Source organism: Uranotaenia lowii, chromosome 2 (assembly GCF_029784155.1).
Source record: "Uranotaenia lowii strain MFRU-FL chromosome 2, ASM2978415v1, whole genome shotgun sequence".
In the NCBI taxonomy this organism is placed as follows: Eukaryota; Metazoa; Arthropoda; class Insecta; order Diptera; family Culicidae; genus Uranotaenia; species Uranotaenia lowii.
In genome coordinates, this window is record NC_073692.1 from 355,584,679 (window position 1) to 355,595,932 (window position 11,254).

Sequence of the window (11,254 nt, forward strand, 5' to 3'; positions counted from 1 at the left end):
CAAAGTGCAAAACAAACTGAAACAACTATCAATGAAACATTGCAGCGAGAGCCAGTTCGCTTAAAAACAAGTCCCCGATAGTTAAGCGAGAAGTTTAGTTGTGAATGGAGTCCATTTGTATGTGTGTGTTGTGTTAGTATCAGTTGATCGTTTGTTCATTCCTTTAAAACCTACCTTAAGTACGGGTTGTTATGATTTATCATTTGTTGTACGACTCGAATAAGTAAGGCGACATTGATAGTTTGATAAGCTCTCACTCATGTTAAGCTCAAACGGAGTAAAAGTTTCTCGCCGATAAAATGTAGGTATTTGTATTCTTATCGCATTCCGCAAGATAACATTCTATTTATTTGCATATTTCAATTTTAATTCTTATAGCTGTATACGCCCCGGCGCGCCTGTAGATAACTTCACTGGTAGATAAATTCACTTGAAACTTTACCTTAAACTAATTAAAATCTAAGGTACTGTAATAAAAATCATGATTTGTCAAAATTTATCTTGTAACATATCAGTACACTTGATTCGAGAGAAACAATGTTATAATTATTTGCGGTAAGATTCAATCTTAGTTCTACGTTAATTGAGTCTTCTACCCAACTTTTTCATCTTTATACACTTAAAATAACTTTGATTAACTTAAAAAAATATAATATCCAATTCGAAATCTAATTGTGATCCTGTTTCAACCCTCTTGTCCTTATTCAGATGCTGATCCTGATCCTTTTTCAAAGTAACCGAACTGAGGATTTAAAGTTGTGATCCCAAATTAAGCTCAGAATCGATAAAAAACGCTTCTAAAGGTCAGAAATCGCATTTTAAAGTTGTGATCCCAAATTAAGCTCAGAATGGCCGAAAAACGCTTCTAAAGGCCAGAAATCGCATTTTAAAGTTGTGATCCCAAATTAAGCTCAGAATGCCCGAAAAACGCTTCTAAAGGCCAGAAATCGCATTTTAAAGTTGTGATCCCAAATTAAGCTCAGAATGCCCGAAAAACGCTTCTAAAGGCCAGAAATCGCATTTTAAAGTTGTGATCCCAAATTAAGCTCAGAATCGCTAAAAAACGCTTCTAAAGGCCAGAAATCGCATTTTAAAGTTGTGTCCCAAATTAAGCTCAGAATGCCCGAAAAACGCTTCTAAAGGCCAGAAATCGCATTTTAAAGTTGTGATCCCAAATTAAGCTCAGAATCGCTAAAAAACGCTTCTAAAGGCCAGAAATCGCATTTTAAAGTTGTGATCCCAAATTAAGCTCAGAATGCCCGAAAAACGCTTCTAAAGGCCAGAAATCGCATTTTAAAGTTGTGATCCCAAATTAAGCTCAGAATGCCCGAAAAACGCTTCTAAAAGCCAGAAATCGCATTTTAAAGCTGTGATCCCAAATTAAGCTCAGAATGCCCGAAAAACGCTTCTAAAGGCCAGAAATCGCATTTTAAAGTTGTGATCTCAAATTAAGCTCAGAATCGCTAAAAAACGCTTCTAAAGGCCAGAAATCGCATTTTAAAGTTGTGATCCCAAATTAAGCTCAGAACGCCCGAAAAACGCTTCTAAAGGCCAGAGATCGCATTTTAAAGTTGTGATCCCAAATTAAGCTCAGAATGCCCGAAAAACGCTTCTAAAGGCCAGAAATCGCATTTTAAAGTTGTGATCCCAAATTAAGCTCAGAATGCCCGAAAAACGCTTCTAAAGGCCAGAAATCGCATTTTAAAGTTGTGATTCCAAATTAAGCTCAGAATGCCCGAAAAACGCTTCTAAAGGCCAGAAATCGCATTTTAAAGTTGTGATCCCAAATTAAGCTCAGAATCGCTAAAAAACGCTTCTAAAGGCCAGAAATCGCATTTTAAAGTTGTGATCCCAAATTAAGCTCAGAATGCCCGAAAAACGCTTCGAAAGGCCAGAAATCGCATTTTAAAGTTGTGATCCCAAATTAAGCTCAGAATGCCCGAAAAACGCTTCTAAAGGCCAGAAATCGCATTTTAAAGTTGTGATCCCAAATTAAGCTCAGAATCGCTAAAAAACGCTTCTAAAGGCCAGAAATCGCATTTTAAAGTTGTGATCCCAAATTAAGCTCAGAACGCCCGAAAAACGCTTCTAAAGGCCAGAGATCGCATTTTAAAGTTGTGATCCCAAATTAAGCTCAGAATGCCCGAAAAACGCTTCTAAAGGCCAGAAATCGCATTTTAAAGTTGTGATCCCAAATTAAGCTCAGAATCGCTAAAAAACGCTTCTAAAGGCCAGAAATCGCATTTTAAAGTTGTGATCCCAAATTAAGCTCAGAACGCCCGAAAAACGCTTCTAAAGGCCAGAGATCGCATTTTAAAGTTGTGATCCCAAATTAAGCTCAGAATGCCCGAAAAACGCTTCTAAAGGCCAGAAATCGCATTTTAAAGTTGTGATCCCAAATTAAGCTCAGAATGCCCGAAAAACGCTTCTAAAGGCCAGAAATCGCATTTTAAAGTTGTGATCCCAAATTAAGCTCAGAATGCCCGAAAAACGCTTCTAAAGGCCAGAAATCGCATTTTAAAGTTGTGATCCCAAATTAAGCTCAGAATCGCTAAAAAACGCTTCTAAAGGCCAGAAATCGCATTTTAAAGTTGTGATCCCAAATTAAGCTCAGAATGCCCGAAAAACGCTTCTAAAGGCCAGAAATCGCATTTTAAAGTTGTGATCCCAAATTAAGCTCAGAATCGCTAAAAAACGCTTCTAAAGGCCAGAAATCGCATTTTAAAGTTGTGATCCCAAATTAAGCTCAGAATGCCCGAAAAACGCTTCTAAAGGCCAGAAATCGCATTTTAAAGTTGTGATCCCAAATTAAGCTCAGAATCGCTAAAAAACGCTTCTAAAGGCCAGAAATCGCATTTTAAAGTTGTGATCCCAAATTAAGCTCAGAATGCCCGAAATATGCTTCTAAAGGCCAGAAATCGCATTTTAAAGTTGTGATCCCAAATTAAGCTCAGAATGCCCGAAAAACGCTTCTAAAGGCCAGAAATCGCATTTTAAAGTTGTGATCCCAAATTAAGCTCAGAATGCCCGAAAAACGCTTCTAAAGGCCAGAAATCGCATTTTAAAGTTGTGATCCCAAATTAAGCTCAGAATGCCCGAAAAACGCTTCTAAAGGCCAGAAATCGCATTTTAAAGTTGTGATCCCAAATTAAGCTCAGAATGCCCGAAAAACGCTTCTAAAGGCCAGAAATCGCATTTTAAAGTTGTGATCCCAAATTAAGCTCAGAATCGCTAAAAAACGCTTCTAAAGGCCAGAAATCGCATTTTAAAGTTGTGATCCCAAATTAAGCTCAGAATGCCCGAAAAACGCTTCTAAAGGCCAGAAATCGCATTTTAAAGTTGTGATCCCAAATTAAGCTCAGAATCGCTAAAAAACGCTTCTAAAGGCCAGAAATCGCATTTTAAAGTTGTGATCCCAAATTAAGCTCAGAACGCCCGAAAAACGCTTCTAAAGGCCAGAGATCGCATTTTAAAGTTGTGATCCCAAATTAAGCTCAGAATCGCTAAAAAACGCTTCTAAAGGCCAGAAATCGCATTTTAAAGTTGTGATCCCAAATTAAGCTCAGAATGCCCGAAAAACGCTTCTAAAGGCCAGAAATCGCATTTTAAAGTTGTGATCCCAAATTAAGCTCAGAATCGCTAAAAAACGCTTCTAAAGGCCAGAAATCGCATTTTAAAGTTGTGATCCCAAATTAAGCTCAGAATGCTCGAAAAACGCTTCTAAAGGCCAGAAATCGCATTTTAAAGTTGTGATCCCAAATTAAGCTCAGAATGCCCGAAAAACGCTTCTAAAGGCCAGAAATCGCATTTTAAAGTTGTGATCCCAAATTAAGCTCAGAATGCCCGAAAAACGCTTCTAAAGGCCAGAAATCGCATTTTAAAGTTGTGATCCCAAATTAAGCTCAGAATGGCCAAAAAACGCTTCTAAAGGCCAGAAATCGCATTTTTAAGCTGTGATCCCAAATTAAGCTCAGAATGCCCGAAAAACGCTTCTAAAGGCCAGAAATCGCATTTTAAAGTTGTGATCTCAAATTAAGCTCAGAATCGCTAAAAAACGCTTCTAAAGGCCAGAAATCGCATTTTAAAGTCGTGATCCCAAATTAAGCTCAGAACGCCCGAAAAACGCTTCTAAAGGCCAGAGATCGCATTTTAAAGTTGTGATCCCAAATTAAGCTCAAAATGCCCGAAAAACGCTTCTAAAGGCCAGAAATCGCATTTTAAAGTTGTGATCCCAAATTAAGCTCAGAATGCCCGAAAAACGCTTCTAAAGGCCAGAAATCGCATTTTAAAGTTGTGATCCCAAATTAAGCTCAGAATGCCCGAAAAACGCTTCTAAAGGCCAGAAATCGCATTTTAAAGTTGTGATCCCAAATTAAGCTCAGAATCGCTAAAAAACGCTTCTAAAGGCCAGAAATCGCATTTTAAAGTTGTGATCCCAAATTAAGCTCAGAATCGCTAAAAAACGCTTCTAAAGGCCAGAAATCGCATTTTAAAGTTGTGATCCCAAATTAAGCTCAGAATGCCCGAAAAACGCTTCTAAAGGCCAGAAATCGCATTTTAAAGTTGTGATCCCAAATTAAGCTCAGAATGCCCGAAAAACGCTTCTAAAGGCCAGAAATCGCATTTTAAAGTTGTGATCCCAAATTAAGCTCAGAATGCTCGAAAAACGCTTCTAAAGGCCAGAAATCGCATTTTAAAGTTGTGATCCCAAATTAAGCTCAGAATGCCCGAAAAACGCTTCTAAAGGCCAGAAATCGCATTTTAAAGTTGTGATCCCAAATTAAGCTCAGAATCGCTAAAAAACGCTTCTAAAGGCCAGAAATCGCATTTTAAAGTTGTGATCCCAAATTAAGCTCAGAACGCCCGAAAAACGCTTCTAAAGGCCAGAAATCGCATTTTAAAGTTGTGATCCCAAATTAAGCTCAGAATGCCCGAAAAACGCTTCTAAAGGCCAGAAATCGCATTTTAAAGTTGTGATCCCAAATTAAGCTCAGAATGCCCGAAAAACGCTTCTAAAGGCCAGAAATCGCATTTTAAAGTTGTGATCCCAAATTAAGCTCAGAATCGCTACAAAACGCTTCTAAAGGCCAGAAATCGCATTTTAAAGTTGTGATCCCAAATTAAGCTCAGAATGCCCGAAAAACGCTTCTAAAGGCCAGAAATCGCATTTTAAAGTTGTGATCCCAAATTAAGCTCAGAATGCCCGAAAAACGCTTCTAAAGGCCAGAAATCGCATTTTAAAGTTGTGATCCCAAATTAAGCTCAGAATGCCCGAAAAACGCTTCTAAAGGCCAGAAATCGCATTTTAAAGTTGTGATCCCAAATTAAGCTCAGAATGCCCGAAAAACGCTTCTAAAGGCCAGAAATCGCATTTTAAAGTTGTGATCCCAAATTAAGCTCAGAATCGCTAAAAAACGCTTCTAAAGGCCAGAAATCGCATTTTAAAGTTGTGATCCCAAATTAAGCTCAGAATGCCCGAAAAACGCTTCTAAAGGCCAGAAATCGCATTTTAAAGTTGTGATCCCAAATTAAGCTCAGAATGCCCGAAAAACGCTTCTAAAGGCCAGAAATCGCATTTTAAAGTTGTGATCCCAAATTAAGCTCAGAATCGCTAAAAAACGCTTCTAAAGGCCAGAAATCGCATTTTAAAGTTGTGATCCCAAATTAAGCTCAGAATGCCCGAAAAACGCTTCTAAAGGCCAGAAATCGCATTTTAAAGTTGTGATCCCAAATTAAGCTCAGAATCGCTAAAAAACGCTTCTAAAGGCCAGAAATCGCATTTTAAAGTTGTGATCCCAAATTAAGCTCAGAATGCCCGAAAAACGCTTCTAAAGGCCAGAAATCGCATTTTAAAGTTGTGATCCCAAATTAAGCTCAGAATGCCCGAAAAACGCTTCTAAAGGCCAGAAATCGCATTTTAAAGTTGTGATCCCAAATTAAGCTCAGAATGCCCGAAAAACGCTTCATTCTGCCGCCATCTTGAAAAGCTTGTGTTTGTTATTGCTCCGTAACTGCTCAACTATTTTTTGTTGATTCAGAACCGCAAATAAGTTTTAAAATCCTAGTGATACTATCAAAATCATTATTACTTACCGCACTATCGCCGTCACAATCCGTCCACTTCCTGCTCGCAAGGTAAAGGCTACTAATTAGCACCTACATATCGGCTCGAGTGTGGTTCGAGAAGCCTCCGCCAGTCCTCCTACCCTCCCACCTCGCCATCAAATTCGCCTGCCCGCAGAGTTGATTAAACCAGCCTCCAAAAACACCGATACCAGCCGCTCCACCGATCACCTAGCGTGACAACAGCCAACCGCCACATCCTGCTCTTCACTTGCTAACCACCGTACATCATTACAAAGCACAACAAGCCACTCAACCGTATGTAAAACACTGTTTCCGTTTGCAAAAACCCGACCGTATACCGAATAAAGTTGACTGTTGCTGCTTGTGTTTTGATTGCGATTCCGACCACCCAAAACAAAACTCACTAGCTGCTCCAACCCACACCACCAGACCAAACGCCGACATCGCCACTATTCTCAGCTTTATCGTGATTGGCCCCTGCTTTGTTTTCATCTGCGACAATACAAGGTAAACCAAAAACAACATCAAAGAACAAGCGCACAACCAGACGGCGGCAACGCTATTCAAACCGTATGGAGCACATCTCTCAGATTTCCCCTTTGTTTCCCCTCGTTTTGACAGATTTAAGCTTTTTTCCTCAGATTTAAGCTTTCGTCTCCTATCTTCTCAAGGTAAAAAAAGCTTAAATCTGAGGAAAAAAAGCTTAAAAACGAGATTCACGACCACTTGTTTGAAAGATGTTGGTCACACGATACATAGACAAAACGTGTAACGTTGCCTCCCTCTGCGCACAACAGACACACAAGCCCAAATTACTTTTTCTCTCAAGCGACACTAGCGCTATCTGTTGCTGAGCACAGTAGCCTTTTCAATATCTGGAATAACATTTAATAATGGCTCATAAATGTGAAAAATGTGCAGACATCTTCGAAGGGGATTTCATCCAATGCGAAGGGTTCTGCTCTACAAAAGTTTGCATGAAATGTTCCGAATTATCGCCAAATTTGATTGAGGGAAAAACAAAAAATCTGCATCTTATCTGGATTTGCACGTGCTGTAAAAAACTGCTATCAACGGCTCGCTTTAAAAATGCCATGGTATCAGTTTCTTCGGCTGCGGATGAATTTGTCGACTCTTTCAAGACATCGTTAAAAAATGAAATTCAGGACAGTATCCTTCAGCTTATACGCAGCGAAATGCGTTCCGGTTTTAAAGATTTCCCGACACCGAAAGGTACTCCTAGCTCCAATAAACTGCTTGTTCCCGTTCCTGGTACGAAACGTCGCCGTTTCGAAGAAAATATTCATTCCACACCCCGTCGCCCACCCCCTTCACGCATCTGTGCTCAAGGGACCAACTCTGATCATGCCAATATCGCTTCCATCGCATCGCAGAGCGCTGAATCAGTTTCAACTTTCTCGCTGTACCTTGCTGGAGTCCACCCAAGTGTTTCTGATGAGAGGGTTCTCGATATGATTCGCAGCAATCTTGGTGACAACGAAATCAAAATAAGAAAGCTCGTACCAAGGGGTAGAGATATTAACTCTCTTTCATTTGTGTCATTCAAAGTTGACATGAAAACAGACTTGCGAAGTAAAGCTCTGGCCACTGAGACTTGGCCTGTTGGAATTCGTTTCAGGGAATTTACTGGTAACGGATCCAACGAGGTTTTTTGGGCCCCCAAACCGCAATCGCTTCTTCCGAACAATACTACACAAACAACCCCTTATATTACCCCAAATCAGTAACAGAAGCGGTCAACCCAGATCCTGTGGAACGACTGATCCTTGAACCCGTTACTTCAAATTTCAATACTCAACCGATAAGAACTGAACTCCGTAGCATTTCCCTTTACTACCAGAATGCAGGTGGTATGCGCACCAAAACAACCGCTTTCTACAACGCGCTGTCTGCTAGTGACCATGATTGCATTTTAATCTCAGAAACTTGGTTGAACGACAAATTTCAAAACTGCGAACTTTCTTCGAACTATAGTATATATCGCTGCGATCGTAGTGCTGAGACGAGCACGGCTCAAAGAGGTGGAGGTGTCCTGATTGCTGTTAAAAAGGAGTTGAATGCAATCCCAATAACTTTAGAAGGTTGTGAACACCTTGAGCAAACTATTGTCAGAATCAGAACCGATCCGGGATATTTGTACCTATGTTGCATATATCTTCGGCCTAACAGCTGCCTTCGCAACTACGAAACACATTTCGCCGCAGTACAACGAATAATGAATCTGGCCACCGCACTGGACTCTGTCATCGTTGTTGGCGATTACAATCTCCCACAACTGCAATGGATCTTTGATCATGACTTAAATAGCTACCTGCCGACAAACGCCTCCACTGAAGCCGAAATTTCTCTAACTGAAATGCTTTTTTCCGCTGGCTTGCATCAAATATGCTCCATACCAAACAACAATATGCGCCTGTTGGACCTTGCTTTCTGCAATGATCCTGGTAATGTGATCATGTTCGAATCTCCGGTCTCGATTATTCCTACCGACCGTCATCACAAGCCGTACGTATTATGTGTGGAAGTTCACTCCAATTCTTCGCCGACCGATTGCACAGGAAGATTTGACTTCGTCTTAGACTACAGTAAATGTAACTTCGACCTGATTGCTGCTGCGTTTGACTCCACAAACTGGGAATTCATCGGTGCTAACGACAACGTCAATGTTGCAGTCGATGCATTCTACAGAAAACTCCACTCCGTTTTGAAACAATACGTTCCTTTGAAGAGCTCTCCGAGACCCCAGTCATTTAAACACGCATGGTGGAACTCTGATCTCAGACGATTACGGAACCAGCTTCGTAAGGCCCGCAAGTGTTATACTAAGAATCGTACCGAAGATCAAAGACGCCGTTTGAGGTCTTTGGAACGAGATTTTAAAGAACTGAACGACAATCTTTATCGTCAACACATCAGCCGCCTTCAACAGAACCTGAAACGCGATCCTTCGTCGTTTTGGAAACACTTTAAAAGCAAGAGAAGACATGCAACTATTCCTGTGGACATCAGTTTTAATGGCGTAGCTGCAAGTAACTTGACGGAATCTACGAATATGTTTGCTGACTTTTTTCAAAGCGTTTTTAGTTCCGCCGACTATGAAACAGATAGCAACTATCTAGCCTCTATACAATCTCACGACGTCAACTTACCTATGCCATCTCTCACTGAACAGGAAGTTTTCGAAAGATTATCGACAGTCGACCCATCTAAAGGTACTGGACCAGACGATATACCTCCATCAGTACTAAAAAATTGCGCTGCATCCCTAGCTGCACCGATTTGTCACCTGTTTAATCGCTCACTCAGAGAAAGGACATTTCCTAACGCCTGGCGTATTGCGGCTATCACTCCGATTTACAAATCAGGAAACGCACATTGTGTAGAAAACTACAGACCGATTTCGATACTCTGTGCAATTTCCAAAATCTTCGAAGTTTTGATGCATGAACGTATGTATGCTGCCATCAAACCCTTCATCGCTGACTCGCAACATGGTTTCGTTAAAAAAAGGTCAACTGTCACCAACTTAATGTGCTACGTGAGCTCGCTGAACAACAATTTGGAAAAAGGATGTCAAGTAGATTCGGTTTACATCGACTTTGCGAAGGCTTTTGACCGGGTCCCGCACAAAATACTGATTGCAAAGATGGATAGACTTGGCTTTCCATCCTGGTCGCTTGAATGGACTGCGTCGTACCTTGCTAACCGTCAGGCGTACACAAAAATAAAAAATTCACGCTCGAGGAAATTTGACATGCCGTCTGGAGTACCGCAAGGTAGTCACCTTGGACCTTTATTAGGGGAGAACTGTACAAGACGCACCAGTTAAGCATAATCGCTATTTACAGCGATACCCATCATCTATGAACCAAATTGAAAGTTCACGACGATTCAGTGATCACATTTACATCTTATCAAAAAGAAATAATATGTTAAAAACACGATTTTGGTAATATTTATGTGAAAATCTTAAACAGCCAGAAAACAAGCCGCGGGGTAGAACGCCAAAGCTAGTGGACAGAACGCACCATACCGGTTGGGTGGTGAGAAATGGAACAATGATTATACGGAATATAGTAATTAAAACATCAAATTTTTTATTAAATGTTCATCGTATTTTTGCAAAGTAACCATACTTTGGCAAAAAATCATTTATTATTGCTTAATTTAACGAAAATGTTGCTGTTCAAAATTCACTTTTTTATATCCTTATAGGTAAAACGCCTTCAGATAGGCAACGGAATTCAATTTCTTGACTGATATCGTGGCAAACATGGCGGCAGATAACTTCTTCGAGTCAAATATTGGTGCACCTTTTAAACTCAAACAAGGATGAAATTTGTTATAATTATGCATGCTTATCGTAATTTGGGAGTCAGCAAATCAACTGAAAAACATTTTGTTTCGACATTTGGTTTTTCTGAAAAGTTAACTGCATTCAAAATTTGAGCTTAAAACACGTGGTTTTGCGGGCGTTCTGCCCCAATTTTGATATGATTGATTTTTGTTAAAAATTGTGGGAAGTTAGTGAAATATAATAAAATATTAATAGTCATTCGAAAGTGCATACAAGTGTTATAACGAAAAGCTGCAGTTGGATGAGACAGCGCAGACTGGTTTACCATAAAACCTTATATGTTAACCAAAAAAGTAACAAGTTTTAGGCAGAATCCAGTAATCCTTCTGTTCCTTAGAATTAAAGTCGTTTTTGTGAACTTTTCATCTTAAAAATGATGAAAAATCTCATTTGCTACAATGAAAATGACGAAAAACACCATTCGGAGCTAAAGGTTATTGTATTTTTGAGAAAGAAAGGCATGGGCCATTTTACCTCGCTGGTGCGTCTTGTACAGTTCTTCCCTATTTATTATTTTTGTAAATGACTTGTGTGCAACGCTTCAATCTGACACGCTTATGTATGCCGACGATCTGAAACTCTATAGGAAAGTGATTAGCGAATTTGATTGCCTCGCCCTACAAACTGACATCGCCAAACTAGAGGACTGGTGCCACTCAAATGGAATGGCGGCGAACGCAAAAAAATGTAAAGTGGTTAATTTCTCACGTTCACGTAATATTGTTCATTACATCTATCAACTTTCTGGAGTGAGCTTGGAGAACGTGAAGTCTATTGTTGATTTAGGTG

At 40.0% G+C, this 11,254-nt stretch overlaps 1 protein-coding gene across 1 annotated transcript; it reads left to right on the forward strand.

Annotated features, from left to right (window-relative positions):
* The first annotated feature begins 7,283 nt into the window (after positions 1-7,283).
* Positions 7,284-9,318, forward strand: LOC129743084 (uncharacterized). The gene is made up of 3 exons (XM_055735035.1): positions 7,284-7,617; positions 7,833-9,137; positions 9,281-9,318. The coding sequence occupies exons 1-3, from the start codon at positions 7,284-7,286 to the stop codon at positions 9,316-9,318; spliced, it is 1,677 nt and encodes a 558-aa protein (XP_055591010.1).
* Positions 9,319-11,254: the final 1,936 nt, after the last annotated feature.